Source organism: Natrix helvetica (assembly GCF_964273705.1).
Source record: "Natrix helvetica genome assembly, chromosome: 2".
Taxonomy (NCBI): Eukaryota; Metazoa; Chordata; class Lepidosauria; order Squamata; family Natricidae; genus Natrix; species Natrix helvetica.
Genome location: NC_138552.1, coordinates 212,487,333 through 212,507,241, shown reverse-complemented (window position 1 = coordinate 212,507,241; position 19,909 = coordinate 212,487,333). Strand labels below are relative to the sequence as shown.

The window sequence follows — 19,909 nt, the reverse complement described above, 5'->3', positions numbered from 1 at the left end:
ATTTTCCCTTTTATATTAACATAACTCATACATATGTACGTATGTATGTATGTATGTATTTGTGTTACAACCCCTGGTATGCCCAAATATGGGAGGAAGCTCACTACTCCCTCTTTCTGTCCTTCGTCTCATTACAGAAGACCATGCAGGCAGAAAACCATATTTTTATTTTTAATGTTGCCTTTTTATATTTGTGTTGTATTTGTACTGATAAATAAAGTCTCCCTTTATTTATTTATCAGTACAAATACAACATACATACATATATATATGTGTGTGTGTGTGTGTGTGTGTGTGTTTGTGTGTATATATATATATATATATATATATATATATATATATATATATATATATATATATATATATATATATATATATATATATATATATATATTATTTATTTATTTATCAGTACAATTACAACACAAATATAAAAAGGCAACATTAAAAATAAAAAATATGGTTTTCTGCCTGCATGGTCTTCTGTGATAAGCCGAAGGACAGAAATGAGGGAGTAGTGACCTTCCTCCCATATTTAGGCATACCAGGGTTTGTAACACAAATACATACCTATTTCCCTGGCTCAACTGATAAGGAGTCGAGCCTGTGGCTTAGTGGCTAAGACTTCTGCCTAAGATATAATACAGCCCAGGTTCGAATCCCAGTAAGGGTATGGCTAGCTGATGTGAAAGAGGGAGGAGTAAGCTCCCTCCCATATTTGGGCATACCAGGGGTTGTAACACAAACACATACTTATTTCCCTGGCTCAGCTGATAAAGGAGGAGAAGCCTGTGGCATAGTGGTTAAGACTCTTGCCTAGTGTGTAATGCAGCCCAGGTTCGAATCCCAGTAAGGGTATGGCTAGCTGATGAGAGCTAAATAGCTCGAAATGGATCTATACTAGTCTCCCTTTATTTTATCAGCACAAATACAACACAAATATAAAAAGGCAACATTAAAAATAAAAATATGGATTTCTGCCTGGATGGACAGAAAGAGGGAGGAGTAAGCTCCCTCCCATATTTGGGCATACCAGGGGTTGTAACACAAACACACACACACACACACATATATGTTTAAAAAGCAAATGATATTTCTACGTTGATTGTGTCCAGTAATTCTTATTTTACTCATTACATAAACCTTGCCTTATTTAATGTATGTAGATAGGTTGGATTAGCAGGTGTTAAGATGTAAAGAAAAGTGATAGAAATAAAGCTGTACCTGATAATAACTCTTGCAATTCAAATATATTTGCATGCTTGGCATTGAAATGAGATCTCATAGCACGCAATTGTTGCTTGACTTTAATCCAGTAGCTAAAAGCCCCATTTCTGTGGTAGTTAGATTATTCTTAGCGAAAGGGAATTTAAAACAGTAATGGTAATTCAGAGGATTCTTGTTGAAAGGATAGAAACACAAACCATTTCACTTGGAATCTGAATTTGCTGCCTGCAAAAGGATAGACTGTTTCTGAATTTATAATTACTATATTTAGCACTGATTTATAAATAGGCAAAATATTAATAATTCGTATATGGGGAGTCTTGGTTTTGGAAAAAGGAGACTAACATAATATCTGTGGTATCCATTTAGGCAACACATTTGCCTGTGTTAAATGTAGATATTAATCTTGACATTTTAATACTCTAGTTACAGATTCCTCAATAAAAAGATTCCTGCTGCATCAGGCAACGCTCCAGTCTAGTTTTTGCATACTCTTTATACATTTCCACAATGAAAAACTCCAACCAGAACACAAAGATAATGGTTTACATAAAATCAAAAACAGCATGAAATTATAGAGTTTCAAAAACAATGTCCTGTCTCTTGTTCCTTAGGACAAGAATCAAAATGAAACTATACTCAACTGATCATTTTTCAGTATCCCATTGAAGGCATGCAGTGAAGAAAGCCTAACATGTTTATTTTTGGGAACATGGCTTCATTGTCAAATTGCTATTATTATTCTTAGAGCATTTTTTCTAACACTAAACTGGAATCTTCCTTCCTATAACTTTCATTATTCAATGTCCTGCCTTTGTGACTATAAAAAAGAGGCTTGATTATCTTCTGCAAAGGATGTTATCAAATTTTCCCATCCAGTCATCTTTTCTCAAGGCTAAACATAATTAGTTCCATCCATATCTTCATAGGACATAATTTCTAGTCCTTACTGAATGTCCTTACTGTCCTTACTCAGGTTTTTCTAACTAAAATAAAGCAAAATGGGATTATTTCATATGATTTGGAAATTGTTTATTTTTATTTGAGACTTTCTACTCATTTTCTTGCCTGATATAGAACAGTGATGTATTTTTTTTAAAAAAAAAATTAAATCATTATTTATTTTATTTAAAGTACTATTTTAATTACCCTAGTCCCCTGATGGTGACAGGGGATGTGTGCCCGAAGTGGGATGCGGAGCCATGTCGCCTGGCATTGCCTATTTCTCTTTCAGGTTTCTGGCGCGCATGCGCATGAGACTATCAGTTAACCTTCATGTGTGCAGCAGTGCTGGAAACTGGAAGAGCTGGCCTTCTGTTTTCCATTATGAGCATGTGCACTAGCCAGCTGATCATGGCATGCACATGTGTGCCAGTAACTGGAAGACTAGCTGGCCCATGCGCATGTGTGCGCCGGAGACCGGAGGTTCGTTTTCTAGTGTGTGCATGCCTTCTGGAAAGCTCCTTTTCCAGGTTTCAGCCAAGACACGCGTGCGTGTACGCATGCACTCCCTTTTTGGCACTCAGTGTCAAAAAGATTAGCCATCACTGTCCTAGTCCAAAAAGACTCTTAGCAATTCACAGCAAAGCATAAATGGTATAAAAGTAAACAATAAAAACAAACAAGCAATAATATGATCAACGATATCTGTAATGGCCATTTTTAGGCAGCCAGAGCAAAACACACATTGGAATGGTACTGATTTCATTTGTTTTTAAAACTCAAGAAGGTAAAACCACCTTAAATCCCCATGCAAGTGTGCCATATGGTAGGGCCACTACAAAGGGGGGCAGTTATCTGGTCCATGCCCATGAACTTTTCAAATAAGAGAATTCAACATTTCCCCTCCTCAAAGCTATCACTGGTCCCAACAGTCCTGGATAATTTGCATTCTGTCTCTGCACTGTTTTGAATTCTTAATAGACTGTATTATCTCACAAACCAAAGAACAATTTTCCTTTATATAATGTTTATAGCCTTAAAAGTGTTTAAAGTCATATTTAAAAGAGAAATGGATTCATTAGCCAGTAGGAAAGGAGAAAGGCCATGTCATGCCAGCCTCCCTCAGCAACCAAGAAAGAAACCACTTAACTCCATTTTGCAGAATTAAGAGTACTTTTATTGATTATGAAAAGATAGCAGCTAAGCAAAGCAAGATCTGAGGCAAAAGCGCCTGAAATCATATCAATATGTGACCAAACCCCCTCCCCCTGGTAACCCTCATCCCAGTGTCCAATCTGCAAGTCCCTTAGGTGTCATGTGAGTTCCATCTTCAAGGAGCATCATCAGGTTGGTATGCAGGACAGTTGGCCTTGACAGACACCAAGCACTAATCTCCAGCATGCGCAGTAGACAGTGAGACCAAAACTCCCTTTTTACAATCTCTCCTGTACTTAAACTTCCCCTCCCAAATACCAGTCCCCCCCTCCCCATTTCAATAGCAGCCAAAAGCAAATAGCGAAACAGAGGCTGGCAGGCCACAGTTGGGGAAAAAAATAAAATTTGTTGGAAGCAAGAACCATAACGATAGTTAATTATAATTTTATCGAAATTTTTTCAATAAACAGAACCTTTCAATTAAGAATTGTATGGGCTTAAAAGTGTAATATGCAAGTATGGAAACAGATCCAGGTAGCAAGCTTGGCTACATAAGTATTACAGGATTCTAACCATTGTGTCTTACAAAAGGATACTGTAGATCTGATCCAAATTGTGTCTCTGTAAATGGTCGTTTTATTTAAAGAGAAAATTCCTATTTGTTTCAATGGGAGCTTTTCTCTATCTCAGAGGTATTATTTGATCTTTAACTGGTTAATATAAGAAAGGGTTTCTTTTGTAGAGACGTGGTTTGCTTCCAACAATTTTCCCCCCCAACTGTGGTCTTTCTCCTTTCCTAATGAAAATTTTAGCTCAGCTTTTGATGCTGAAACATTGAAGGATATTTGGAACACTGAATAAACAGATTTATAAATATTACCAATCAAAATGTAGGGGGTGGAAACTATGCTGGAGAAAATCTAGATAGGTTTTCATTTTGTACAACTATCACAATTGTTAACTTAAAAAATATGTTTTGAATGAACATTTGTTCCACAATTTGCTTACTTGCTGTATCTTTTAACATTTTTTGTCTCATTCCTAATATTGGTAGGCTCAAAGACAGAGATGGGTTGCTAATATTTTTACTACGCTTTTGTGCATGCGCAGAAGTATCCGAGCGGGTGGGCGGAGCCTCCCACTGCCGCTACTACCGGTTTGGCCAATCCAGGCCAAACCGGCAGCAACCCACCTCTGCTCAAAGATGTATTTTACTGATTGTCAGCAATGTTCATCAGCGGAGAATATCAGCGGAAGAATATAAGCATTGATAAAATTTTCAAGCCATCTACATGTTTGAATTATCTGCCAGACACATGACTTTTCATCTTGCTGTTGACCTTTTCCATGATCTCATGGGTCAGAAATGTAATTTAGTTATTCCACTTGATTAATTTAGCATTTTCCTAAATACTTCTTCGGTTGTTCAAATTATGAGTGTTTTTTGTTCTTTTTTGATGTTTATAAAAAAAAATTAGGCATTTTTTTACTAGCAGTAAAAAAAAGCTTGATAGTACAGCATTTGTTTTTTGGGGTCACTACAACCATGGGGTTGCGTTGTAGTGACTGTCTAAGTTTAGTGATCCTGAATCTGGGGTTATGTTATGGGCAAGCAGGCCTCATGAGAGCTATTACCAAACTCATCCAATATTGCTGTAACAGTGGAGACCATGGTTTGCAGTTGCTTGTGGTTCCCAGTCATGGCCAAAAGGTCCCCTTTAAAGTTGTGGTTGAATTCCGGACAGTCTTCGAAGTTAAAAATACATTTTTAAACTCTGAATTGTAATGCTCAAACTGGGGGTTTACCCTCTCCCGAGTACAAAATAGCACTTGGACAGAAGAATCATGCAAGTTGCACATACTGCTCATACTTTGTGGTGAAGGGAAAACACTCATAAATAAGCCATGGCACTTTACTGTAAGTGCCTGCAGGATCAGGACTGGTTAAGCTGTTCTGCCAAAATCACAGCTGGGGAATTTAGGGAAGGAGGTAGAGAAAGACACCAGATAGTAGAATATGAAAACAAAGAGAAGCTTGTAGAGAAAGAGCATGAAATTACCCTCATCAAGGTTAGCATAAACAGACTGCCCCCATCTGTCTGTGCTACCTGGTTAGGACTCATTCTCAGGCATTAAATAGAGTTGGTTCCTCTATTGGAATTCCTTAGGTGAGGAAAGGAAGGGAGCAGCGTCTTCTCAAGTAGGGAATTACCTGTTTGCTGAAGCTAGGATGCCCATTGAGTCTGCTGGAACAAAAGAGGATAATGTACCTCATTATCTGCCTGTCCCATCTTCTTCCCTTTGTTAGAAATTATTTTGAGAATTTATTTTTTAGTTGGACTGGATTGGATTGCTGACATTCCTATGCTTGTTTTCAACCTTTGAACTGGAATGTGTAAGGGTCTGGGAACAATAAACTCTTTGATATTTTCTACATCTTTGGAGTTCAGTGTTTTTTCTACTGTAACTCATTAGTCATCTCCCTGCCTCTCAGTGTAAAGGGACCCTTGCCACATATTCCAATTGTTAATAACACTAATTAACATTGTGATCAGGAAGCTGGATCACCACTCCTCAAAAACCTCTAAAACATTTGCATAATTATTATCAATAGCCATAGCTGTTAGAAACTGTTTGTTTTCTCCCTTCTGCTATTAATTTCTAGTTGCTAGTTGCTTTAGAGTTTTCTTGCAATTTTAAAAAAATCTTCTTATACTGTTATATTTATTGTATTTGGACTTGCACTGTAACTCAGGTTTTGATTATTTGATTGAAAGTTCATGTTTATACCAAATACATTGTGGAAGAAAGTTATGAGTAATAATAATACATCTCTGTCAATTAAATATGTATTGATGGACCTATGTAAAATAGTTATATTGATCAAAATTTCACAGAAATCTGATGCCTGTTCAAACTCAATACAGATGCAGCCAACAATGTCAATAACACCAATTTCAATGTATTTAGATAGGTATTGTTACATTCAATTCAATTTGCTTGTACCAGTTCAATTCCTTGTACCAGCTCAATTGGCACCAATACCAGTTCAGTTTGGGTGGACCAATCTGCTCTTGTTCTCAATTTGAACTCTAATACACCCCAAGGAAAAGGCTAATGATATTACAGCAGTAGTGGTTTTATAATCTTGCAGGGTTATTTTTTTCTCCTTTCTTGATTATGGTAAACTGGTGTTTATAGTTTACTTCGCTGTAGTTTTCAAAAATATAGTTGATTGGCTGATTACAGATCAATTGACTTTGCTCACAATAATTGAAATGTTTATCTTTCATATTACTGTATTTTGATTTTTATTCAGAAGCATCACAATTAAAATAAGGCATATGACATAAAATATAAAATATAAAATACAAGATTAAGTTAAACAGATCTTGCCCAGAAACTAGCAACATTAATTCCATTCTGTCACACTGCCATGAGGTCCTCAAGTGTACACTGATCAGGACACAACGGCAGGTATACATATGTGTTACCTATTTTGATATTCAACCTTAGTGCAAATAAGCACTTTAATCTTTATTTTGATTTTGCATGTTGATAGTATTCAAATGTGTTTGCATCTTTGTGTTTATTGTGTTCATATGGGACCATGCAAGATAATGGGGTTTATGTCTAAAGTGACAAATTTATAAATACAGGTCTTAATACAGCATTCAATTTTTTTTAAAAAAAAATAGAGAAATTATTAATGCTTAATTTCCACACTGGTAGCAAGATGACTCCAAAATTCAATAATTGTAACCGTGGATAGATTAGAAGCATAAATGAGTAGAGTAATAGATGGAGTTTTTAAACAGCTGCAAGGTACTTGCAAAGACAGGGTATATGGACAACATGATGGGGATGAACATAATAAAAAATAGGGTTTTTTTCAATGGGAAGAAAACTATATATATTCTGAATCAGACATTTAGCATCTAAGGTCAAATCTAGGGCTTGGATTGTGCTTGGAAAAGAATCAAAAGCCAGTTGTTATCTTTTACCACCGACTAAGTATATGATAATGGTATGTGCTGCACCAGTGAATATGATGTATAACCGTAGGAGCTATTTTGACAGGAACATGTTTTCATTTTACATTTCTGTTGTTTTGTTTATGTGTGTAATACATTCAATGTACATTTTGCAGTATGTTCTACATTCATTATATTTGCAACTATCTAAGGTAAATGCTGTTGAAGAAATTCATGACAGATTTCTTTTCAGGCAATAAGATGTGAAACACAAGTGGGAAATCCATTGTATTATACATGAGAATATAATTCACAAAATACTCTAGCATTAGTTTTACAATATATCTGAGGTCCAAATTGCATACAAGAAATCATAGTTGGGAGAAGAGTGCACATAGCTATCTATCTATCTATCTATCTATCTATCTATCTATCTATCTATCTATCTATCTATCTATCTATCTATCTATCACTATCTATCTATCTATCTATCTATCTATCTATCTATCTATATCTATATATCTAGGTAGAGCTACAGACAGACAGACAGACAGACAGACAGACAGATGTTGTAGAACACTACAATGAAAAAACATTTTTAAAAATTTTTTAAATTGTAGAACAATAGAAAGCCTTGACTGCACTGGTGATTGAATATACTTTCTCCTGATCAGACATATATAAATCAGCCTATTTATTCCTTCTATACATTTTCTTATTTTTCTTTTTTTATTACTTTGGTAAAGCATCTGGTTTGTCCTTTTATTTTCTTTCTGCCTTTTAAGTAAGTTCTGAAAGAAAAATCAACTTTTTTTTTACCCTTGAGTTTTGATTTTATTCTCCATTTCTCTTTTTCAAAGGATCCATCTTCCTGGGAAGATGTTTTGATTCCAAACAGCATCAGTGGTATTTGTCATTACCAAAACTGCAATGGAGAAATAGCGGTAAGAGACTATTAACATTTTTTTTTCTTCCATTCAATCATGTCCGATTTTCAGACATTGCCTGGAAAAGTCCCTGCAGTTTTCTTGGCAAGTCTTTTCAGAAATGATTTGCCATTGCCATTTTCCTAGGGCTGAAAGAAAGTAATTGACCCAAGGTTATGCAGCCAACTTTGGTCCTAAGACTAGAATTCTGTTCTAGCCTGAACCCTTAACCACAACATCAAACTGCCTTTCATTAACTTATAGTGGCCATCAAAAATCATCATGAATCTGAAGGACTCAAGCATGTACCGTATTTATCGGCGTATAACACGCACTTTTCCCCCCCAAAAATAGGGGGCAAATGATGTATGCGTGTTATACGCCGATATATCTATCTATCTAAACGCCAGGTGCACAGAAAAGGATCGCGGAGCGCTTCACCCCAAAAGCAGCTGCTTTTCTCTGCGCCTGGCGTTTAAAACATCCGGCTATCTATCTAAATGCCAGGCACACAGAAAAGGATCGCGGAGCGCTTCGGCCCAACAGCAGCTGCTTTTCTGTGCACCTGGCGTTTAAAACATCCGGCTATCTATCTAAACGCCAGGCGCACAGAAAAGGATCGCGGAGCGCTTCGCCCCAACAGCAGCTGCTTTTCTGTGCGCCTGGCGTTTAAAACATCCGGCTATCTATCTAAACGCCAGGCGCACAGAAAAGGATCGTGGAGTGCTTCGCCCCAACAGCAGCTGCTTTTCTGTGCCCCTGGCTTTTAAAACATCCGGCTATCTATCTAAACGCCAGATGCACAGAAAAGGATCGCGGAGCGCTACTCAGCGGGGTGTGGGCGAGAGGAGGAGAGACTGGCTGAATATTCTCTCATCTCCCCGGACACCCGACTAAAACGCTTTCTTTCGCCCGTGGAAGAGCTCATGCGGGCGAAAGGAAGCGCTTTACTCAGCGGGGTGTGGGCGAGAGGAAGAGAGAATGGATGAGCCGTCTCTCCTCTCCCCGACACCCAACTAAAACGCTTTCTTTCGCCCGTGGAAGAGCTCATGCGGGCGAAAGGAAGCGCTTTACTCAGCGGGGTGTGGGCGAGAGGAGGAGAGAATGGATGAGCCGTCTCTCCTCTCCCCGACACCCGACTAAAATGCTTTCTTTCGCCCGCGGAAGAGCTCGGGCGGGCGAAAGGAAGCGCTTTAGACAGCGGGGTGTGGGTGAGAGGAGGAGAGAATGGATGAGCCGTCTCTCCTCTTCCCGGACTCCCGACTAAAAGTTAATAAAAAAAAGTTCTGAGCTACCCTTATTTTGCTTCAAAGTTCTTTATTTGAAATTTAAATTTTTTTCCTGAAATTTCCCTCTTAAAATGAAGGTGCGTGTTATACGCCTGTGCGTGTTATACGCCGATAAATACGGTATCTATTTTACCACAATGGTTACTGATTAAGGCAGCGGTTCCCAACTTTTTCTATACCCCGCACCCTTATAACGCTTCTGATATATTCTCACTCCCCTTACAAAAGTAAATAATTATATGCATACAATTATGCATATACACTATAATTTTGAAACTTCTATACCCAGATTTTTGCACTCCCTGGAAAATCATCTCGTACCCCCGGTTGGGAATCCCGGATTAAGAGAAACATATTGTAGTAGGAGCATTCATGAATCATTACCTTGTAGTGAGGACAAGAGATCAGAAAAGAGAATCATAGGGAGATGGCAGCCTGTTTCAGTACTCTCCTTAAAAAACTGAACCAAAATGATCTTGAAAAATAAGCCTGTCAGGTCAAAAGGGATCCGAATAACTGCAGAGCAAGAACAAGTATAAGTACCACTGATATTTATAATGAGTCTAAATTTAAGGCCAAAAGACAACTTGCTACTGATGGGGCTGGAGGCTAAAGGAAAGTTCACACACACACACACACTCTCATTGGTGAGCAGACTGACTAAGCAAAATTTCATTTTCCAGGATTTGTAAGTAGGCCATTCTTGTTGATTTTCTTGGATCTTGAGAAAATTAGTTATAGAATTAAGGATATTTTCAAGTAATTTTCAAGAGTCATTTGCAATGTGTTAGCTTCTATTGTCTTTACTACACACACACACACACACACACACACACACACACACACATATATATATATATCCCTGCTTTTTTCCACCCTGGAATTTAAGTCTACATCCATATATTTATCAAACTTATACTGCTGATTTCGGCAAACTGATCACCAGACAGCATCCTGAGATTTGAAACCAGTAAAAAACTGAAATAAATATGAAGCCAGTGTGAACTGTGAACTTGATTCCTTCTCTGTATATTATCATTACTTAGATTGGGAGAAGTAATAGTTAAGATAATTTGAAAAGTAGTTGCATTTTAATATTGTTCCAAATTGCTTTGCAGAGTATTATATGCTCACATCTCACAAATGGATCAGTCATCTATTTTCCAAAATGCAATTAATAATCTTTGCCCATCATACTAATCCTTATACAGGTTTCAAAAGCTTTGTCCATATATTTTTAGAGATGCTTGTGTGTTTTATTTTACCTTTAACTATGTTTATCTCACCTTCATATATTTTTACAAAAAACGATGATAGAAAAATAAGTAACTTCTTCAAGGCACTACACCAAAAAAATCAACAGACTTTCAGATATTGTAATAAAATGCCTGTCCGTAATTATGTGTGCACTATTTTTTTTTCATTTATTGATTATTTTACATTTTACATTCATTATTAAAGTAAATTTTAAAAAATCAATTTCTAATTTGAAATTTTTGGAAAACCAATTTTAAATCACCATGGTTGATAAAATGTGTAGTACTTTAACACTATATAAAAACAGCATCCAGTCTGTGATTGAGGGTTAAATACTTTTCTCCTTTACTCTCTTCCAGGACATAGTCTGAATCCTAGCTGATATTGTGGATAAGGCTGGTTAATTTGCCAGCATCCTTCCTCATAGCTTTTCAGGTTTTCTTGGAGGAAAACCTGCTCAAGATAATCCTTGATTATGGCATGTAATCCCAAATCTAATCTATGATTAGAAGTACAAATTCATCTGGATATTTCTCTGTCCTGGGAATAACCTTACAATGTTCTGATAACCAGAATCCAATTGCTATAATCTCCTGAACATGTGATACTTTTATCCCTTAGGATTTTAGCTATAATGGTAGTATACTTTATAAAATCTGCTTGTGCAGTAATGTAAAATGTCAATGAGGACACTAGTAAATATTTAGATTGCAACCTTATAATAGAAAACGTGATTAGAGCTTGACTTTAGGGTTTGGCTTTCCCATTAAATTGTATAGATTTAACCATTACAGATGCTATCATGTTTTTTCCTAATGCATTTTTTCCCCAATTTTCTTTTGAGTGGCAGCACGAAAGAAACTTGCAATTTGAATTAATATCAGCCATTCAGAAACACATGTATATTTCTTGCTGTGCAATGCATGTGGAGCCCATTTTATCCATTTAATAACTGAGTCCATATCCCACACTTAACAATGGTTTGTTTTACTTTTGTTTTATTGAATAAGCCACAATGGCTGAGTTTCTAGATAATGCAAAGCTATAAGTCATTTACTAATGATAGGTTTATAAGAACACTGTAAGTCAGCATCAACAAAGCATGTAATAGTGTAATGTTTTAATCTCAACATTAATCTAGACATTTTCACTCTATATGAAATTAGTAAGAGGATGTGGGTGTGAGTGTAACTAAGTCTAGAAGTTTTCGAAAGGTTCGTCATAGCAGTTTAAATCTTCATCTTGATTCTTGTCCTGTTAAAGTTTTTGAAACGCCTTTTAGGCAGTGGCATCTAGGAAGGGTAGGGATTAAGGTCCAAATCTGCAAGATGGGATATGGAACACCAGAAAGCAAGCTCTGCCCTCACCTACATGCATTGGAGTCAATGCATGTACAGAAGAAGTTGGATTTGCATTGCAATGCTCCATCCATCCAATTTGGACCTTCTCCTCCCACAGATGCTTCACTTTTAGACAAAAAGAAGGCAACATGTTTCTCTCTCTTTACAAGGTTCCACAAATGGCATCTGCTATTCATCGGACTAACAGTGTTTTCCCGAAAATAAGACCCTGTCTTATATTTTTTTCACCACCCAAAAAGGCACCAGGTCTTATTTTCAGGGGGGAGGGGTTGTCCACTGACTCACCTCATTTGCACGTGCCGCCCCTGGCCTCCTTTTTGCCATCAGAGGTCTTCAGGAACTTCTTTGGCCGGCACGGAAAACAAGCTTTCTTGAGGGCTTCTGCAGCCGATCATTGCGGAGCTCTGTTATCGGCTACAGAAGAAATGGGCTGAGGTGTGTGGAAGATCTCGCTGCAACTGTCCACAGGTAAGCAGTAGGGCAGCTCCACCCACCCCTCCCTGGACTGGGTAGGTCTTAATTAGGGCTTATTTTGAGAGTAGGACTTATATTGGGTGCACATGTAAAAGCAATCTAGAACTTACTTTCTGAGTAGGTCGTATTTTCAGGGAAACATGGTATGTGTCTCAAGATTCAATGTTCTGACATTGATTTCGTATAGAATTGTAGGAGCACTATATGAGGCTGCAATTTGTGACAAATTATGATTGGTTGATCATTTTTCTTGCTGTACTTAAATCGATTTCTGTTTCCTGGGATCACTTGTTTGTCATCTTTTTAAAAAAAGACTTAAGTCCTACCAGTGAACTCTTTGACAGAGAGACAACCAATTAGAAAGAGTTCTGCATCCCTTTGACTGCTTGTGATAGCCATCAACTGTTGTCCCAACACTCATCTTTACACTTATAAAGCTTTAAAAGCATGGGCCACTAGCTGAACATCAGTCTGAGTCATATATTGCATTGTATAACAACTGCAGAGACTGGTTCTTTGTTTTAGATTCTATGAAACCTGAGCTGTGCCCTTGCTTTTCTTTATATAGAATCTGTAAAATGATGGGGAAATGATACCAGATGCTCAGCTCTGGAATTCACAAAACAATAAGATACTACCCTTAAATTAAGGCAGTAAAATGGACATGCTATTGTTGAAGCAGTGGTGTACTGCATTGAACTGGGAAGTGCAAAAACCTAGTGAATTATACTGACATGCCATTAAAAGGAGTATATAATTAATTAGAAACATAAGTATTATTCTTTTTACATATTCCTAGCTTTCTGCTTATATGTGCAGTGGTTAGAATGCAGTATTGCAGGCTAATTCTGCTGACTGCTGATTGGCAGCAATTTGGCAGTCAAATCTCACTGGCTTAAAGTTGACTCAGCCTTCCAAGGTCAATAAAATGAAGACCCACATTGTTGGGGGCAATATACTGACTCTGTAAACCACTTAAAGAGGGCTGAAAAGCACTGGGAAGCGGTATATAAGTCTGAGTGCTATTGCTATTTTTACCTTCCTTTACATATAATGGCGTGACTACATACCATGCAGTGTGAGACAGGACATGCCTACACATGTGCAAAGTATTAATGCATCCATATGGAAAAGCTGGAGGATGGTTCGTCTCATTTTTAATCCAGTGTTGAGCAGACTCAAAGTAGCATGGCTCTGCAGGAAATAAAATGGCTTGTTTTACTGAATATGACTGTATGAACTCATAAATACAACACCTAATGTGAAACAATATGTAAATTTGATTAAGCATTCAGTCCTTTGCATGTGTGTTCTAAATTAATGGGATATATTTATAAGTAGGCATGATTTTGGACTGAGATATGATTTGTGCTACAAGACTGTAAGAACTTAAGTAGAATCAAACTACTTTTCCCCCTTTGGCAATTATGGGTACAGTGATGTATCTTATAGCTAAAATACATGTATCTTCCAAAGTAAATTTTCTACCGTTTTATTTCTACCAGAACTTCATGAATATATTTTTTCTTACTCTTTCATGTTGGCAAGAATATTTCTCACTGGGGGAAAATATACCTGCTCTAATTTTAAAACTCTGAAGTTTGTAATGGAAAATTATTATTAAAGGTATTGTCATGTAAAGAGCAATGTCTTAGGGTTTGTGAAGTGAGCGATTGTGAAGCAAGTGAAGGTTCGCTATTTCATTTTTAAGCACCAGGCAATTAAGCAGTCTCTTTTCCTTAGCCAAGTTGTGAATGGCATGAAAGGATCATTGAGAGTCTAACAGAATCAAGTCTTTGAGAAGGTGAGCAAAAAGACAGAATGATGCCCTTCCTGAGAATCACTCTGAAGTAATTCAACCACAGGGGACTCATCAACTCACTGGGATGCACCAGAGGATAAATCTAGCTAAGAGATTTATCCACTTGCAGGAGTAAAATATTAGACACGGGGTTCAGATAAGTGAGGAAATGTTAACACTCTGGATATCAAGACACATGTGAATCACATTATTATCCAAACACATTCTTGATCTTGTTATTGTTTAACTAGGTACATTGGAATTACTTAGGTATTAATCCCAGAATTTCCCAAGTGTTTCTGACTGAAGAAGTCCCTACAAAGCTCTTTAAAAAGGAGTCGTTTTATATAATAGAGAAGGTTTTTCCTCTAACAGTGGTCTAACAGCACTTAATAGCCATGCTTTGTTGTTTTTATTCCACCCCAAATGAAGCAGAACTGGTGCTGAAGCAAAAATCAAAAGTTAGGGACCACAACAGCAATTGCTAGAAAAGCCACCTATAACTTCCTCCCTTCTCTCATACAGACCTTGAAAATCATCTTGCAGTGCGAGAACAACTAATATGATCTGTTAGAGCTTTGTCCATGCAATTGTTTACTTTTCGATGTGAAGGAGAATGAAGACATACATGAATTTTGTTGCAACAAAGCACTTATGCACAGGACTTTTTGTGCTACCAGCAGAAGGAAATATACTGCTTCTCCACCGTAGCAGGTTCTGAATTAATATTCCAATTAAAGATCCAGACTGCAACTGGACAACATCTCAAATGATATTACACATTAAATACTATACCCCTTAATGAATTTGACTACACATTTGATATCAAGATGGGATGAGGATCAGGTAGGCCAGGCTCTTGCCTTACAGTACAAGTAAGAGGTACAGCCAGCAACATTCCTCACTCCATGTGTTAATTTGAAATCTCTGAGCTCAAAGTGATTGCCTGTTCTGTAATCACAAGACCTTGGAATGTTAGGGGATATGATTCAGTGGTTAGTGAGGAGTGGAAAATAGCTAGAAAACAGAATCTGTCTTCTTATTTCCTTGGCTGCTGAAATGCACACATAGAAGTATGGCTATGAATTGGTTTGATATGTGCAGAATGTCAAAACTAGGATGTCTGTTCTGTTATCAATGTTTCCAGGGAAATCTGTAAAAAAGCTGGTCAGCAAGAGTCTAAGACTGATAAATAAGGGAAAATAACGTATCCTTACTATTACAGTGTTATTGAGGCCATTGATATCCCTGGCTGTGGAGCTTGAATAGATGCCTGAAGTGCATTGGGGTGTTTCCCACTTTATTTTACCTCAACATTTCTTTAGGTGATTTGTGGTGGCTTAAAATTTTATACTGGGACAAAAAAATATTAGACACTGTAAGGGTTGTTATCCAGTCTGTTATTTCAATGATCTGTAATTTATGATTTTAGAGTTTTGGGAGCATATCCTGTCAATCTGCAACTAATCTTCTAGCATTTAACATATAGTGTGTGAATGAATAGTCTGGGAGTTTTTGGTGTCATAATGCATTGGCTCAAGAAAAACTAACTCATGTTTGTTGCAGAATACATTTATCTTCAAATATAAATATTCTGAAATAGCGTATGATTCTAAGTTGTGATAGACAGTAGCGTTGATCAAAGTTGAACGTAATGCCTAAAGTGTTGTGTGTTATGGAAGGCAAAACATTTCATACCATTTAATCATCCTTGCTCATAGAGGTAGCTAACAACCTGTTTAATCAAACTGAATATTTAACATACTTCAGATATCAGGAACAAATTGGGTACGCAAAATATGAAAGTTTCTAGTTTGAAAAATGAATGAATGAAAGAAACTGTGCTTTGCTTATAAGTAGGACTGATGGAGAAGAGATTGCAAATTCCACCTCAATTTTCCTTCTTATCCATGATTGCATAACCTCCAAGTATTGAATTTATGAGATTTGAGCCCACCCATCCCCCACCCCCCGACAATCAGCCAAGCCTATCAAAGTCTTGTCCCAATCCTTCGAGGTTGTCAGGGTGAGGAAGAAATCAGCTCTGACTCAATCTGACTCAATTTGAGTGGCTGTGATTATTGAAACTGTCTTTCCATCTTTACTTCTGGATTGGGGTTCCACTTCCCCGTCAGGAGTACGAGTCATGTTGGATTCACATTTCCTACTTAAAGAGCAAGTGACAGCTGTGGCCTTTAAGATACTTGCAAAGTTTCATCTGGTGTACCAATTGCACACTTTCCTAGAGTGGGGGGGAGGCCCTTCAGACAGTCACTCATATCCTGGTTACCTCATGACTTGTCTACTACAATGTACATTTCATGAATCTGCCTCTATTCTCATGATCTTTTAGAAGCTTATACAAATGTGACTGCCCTGTCTATTATTATCCTGAAATTTGATGTCTGTTCACGATTATCAAGGAGTGAATGCTGTTATAATTTTTTTTTAAAAATCATGCTTGGGTGGGTTTTTGTTTGTTTTGCTTTTTGTGTATTTATTCTATTGCTGACTTGGCCATTCTTTTTGTATATCATTGAACGTCTTTGAAATTGAGATGTTTAATAATTAATTAGAAATGTAACATGTGGGCTCACCCATCTACTCCAAACAGCATGGCCATTTATATACTGGATCTGGAGGAGACTGTTTTTTCCCCTTCATTTCAGTATAGAAACACAGGGCAGCTGCCAGCTCATATTTTCTATATAGTTTTTGAGGTCTCAGGTTAAGGATGCCTGTTCTGCATCAGACATGAAAATATGTCAAACTGATAAAGGAGGCATTTCTGCGAATTATGACACAATGTACTCTCTTTTCCCAGTCCAGGTGAAAAAGCTAGCTCATTGCCAAAGAAGGACAAGGATGCTAAATCTCTCTTGTCATCAGTTTACATAGGAAGTTTGAGAGCTTACCAATTGTAGCTGTTCCTGACAGAACAATTGATAAATGGAACAATTTGTCTCCAGAACTTGTGAGTGCTCCAACACTGGAGATTTTTATGAAGAGATTGGACAACAATTTATTGAAATGGTATAGAGTCTCCTGCTTTAACAGATTAACAGAGTTGGAAGGGACCTTACAGGTCATCTAGCCCAACACCCCCCCCCTCCGCTCAAGCAGGAGACCCTACACCATTTTTGACAAATGGCAGTCCAATCTCTTCTTGAAAGTCTCAAGTGATGAAACTCCCACAACTTCCAAAGGCAACTTCTGTTCCATTGGTTGATTGTTCTCACAGTCAGAAAGTTCCTCCTTATTTCTAAGTTGAATCTCTCCTTGGTCAGTTTCCATCCATTATTCCTTGTCTGGCCTTCAAGTGCTTTGGAAAATAGTTTGACCCCCTCCTCTCAGTGGCAGCCCCTCAAATATTGGAACACTGCTATCATGAGCAGGGGGTTGGACCTCTAAAGTCTCTGGCAACTCTGTTATTCTGTTTCTTTTCTTAACTAGTGAGTTAGAAATGTAGTATTGGAGTTTTTATTTTTATTCTGTATCTGAATTCTACTGGAAATGTATTCCTGCTGCATACTAGACGAATGCTCAGGAAATGTATGTTTGCCAGTGACCTCTGTTTACTGAATTTTCATATTAGAGAGTAATTTTAAGAAGTGAATGATTCTTGCCTTTCAGGTTTTGAAAGGGATCTATTTTTAAATTAGCTCTGTTATTGTTACCTCCATCAATAAAGTCAAAAGCTTGAAAACAAGAGATTTTGTTTTTACAAGAGGATTGTAAAAAAAGTATGATGGAGAAAATTTCCCATGTAATTATAAAATAAGTTGATAGCATGAGTCACTATATAACAATGAGCTTATCTGCAGCAAGAAAATCCTCTTGAAAACCTAAGCAGTGGATCTTATTTACAAAGTGAAGTTCTTTATATGAAGTTGAATTATACCAATAATACACTCACTCATGTAAATTGCCAGAGCCATTTTTAAACAGACAGTATAATATATTTTAAGAATAGTCTCATAGTACTTTTTTGTAGATATGTTTTCAACAACGTATAAACTGTTCCCTCTACTTTAGAGTTCCACCTGATTCTCTTTCTGAAATAGAATTAGGATGTCTCCATTTTGCTAGCAGCATGGAGTGGGAGAGAAATAGCTTTGTGTAAGCTAAAGTCAGTCATAACAAGGATAGCATTGAAGAGGGCCTTGTGTGTGAGCTTTTTTAAGGTAAGGCAAGTCACAAAACACACTGCAAAGACTACTGGAATTTTATTGTAGAATCTTGAAAGACTATCAACATTTCCTTCTACTTCCTCTTATACCAAAGAGAATCAAGGGAGAGTTATCTTTAATTTCTTTCTCACTCCCTCATGTTTCTCAGGGTTGAGCTGACGTTTATTCAACTGCTCCTGCACTCAAATTACCTCTGAGTTTTCTAAGGCATGTAAAATTTGTTCATATACATAAACTATCATCCTTCTAACTATAAAGTTGTACTATAAAGCAAAAAATAAGAAATGCCAGGGTGGAATACCCCAAGGCCTATCTCAACATTCTTCAGTTGTCCTTTGACCCAAAGCAGAACATAAATTAAAAGCTCTATCCCGATTAATTCATTAGCTATCGATGTTTTGATAGCTCCAGTCACTATGGTTCATGAGAAGGAATTCAATAAATTATAGTCCAAAGTATCTGGAAGGTAATTTGGTTGATTCCTACCTTAGCTGTAGATCACGTTTGCATAACACTCAGACTTCCATTGATTAACTATAATATTCTAAATTGCATGGGAAACAGTGGCGGGTTCCTACTGGTTCGGCTAAACCATTAGTGGTTTGGTCGCCCAGGCCGCTGGAACCGGCACTGACCCAGGCCTGTCATGCCCCCAAACTGGTTCTCTGGACGGTGCCATAGGCGCAACCATCTTGTTTTTTGCTTCTGCACATGCGCAGAGCAATTTTTTATTGTACTGCGTGCATCAAACAAGTGAGTAGATGAAGAGCCCACAAGCAAACCGGCAGGAGTGACTGCTGGAATCCACCCCTGATGGGAATGAATGGTTAGCATCACAGTTTAACTTCTGGATTGATGTAAAGGCATGCTGATACTTTTGTGTATATTTGTGTCTGGGTATGCGTGTATTGCCTGTTACTAAATATTATTTCTGACCATATTTAAGAAAATTAGAAAGAAAAATGCATTATGGTACTTTCTAATGAAGCAAAACTTTGGCAGAAATAAAATTCACCTCCACTCCAGAAAAAAGAAAAAAGACAGGTTATTGCAATAAATAAATAAACACACCTTTCATAAAAAAACATGTCATGTTTTGTACAACTCTAATCAAATTTGAAATAGACATTTTGATTTCTTTTTACTTTTAGTGGTTTGCTGGCATATTAATTTTTCAAGTAACCATCAATACTTTATGCAAACATTTCAATTCCATGCATTTTTCTAATGTCAAAGTACAAAAAGCTTCGTTGCAAAGGAAAAGAGGAAGCATCACTTTTGATGCTCCTTTATTCTGAATGGTGAGACTGTAC

The 19,909-nt window shown here is 37.2% G+C and overlaps 1 protein-coding gene across 2 annotated transcripts in view; it reads left to right on the top strand.

The window, feature by feature from the left end:
• The window catches only part of PRKN (parkin RBR E3 ubiquitin protein ligase), a 792,757-nt gene that overhangs the window by 386,633 nt on the left and 386,215 nt on the right, over window positions 1-19,909 (top strand). For both annotated transcript variants that reach the window (XM_081943460.1, XM_081943459.1), the window contains exon 5: window positions 8,159-8,242. In XM_081943460.1, the coding sequence (XP_081799586.1) occupies window positions 8,159-8,242 (84 nt within the window). The remainder of the gene's footprint in view (window positions 1-8,158; window positions 8,243-19,909) is intronic.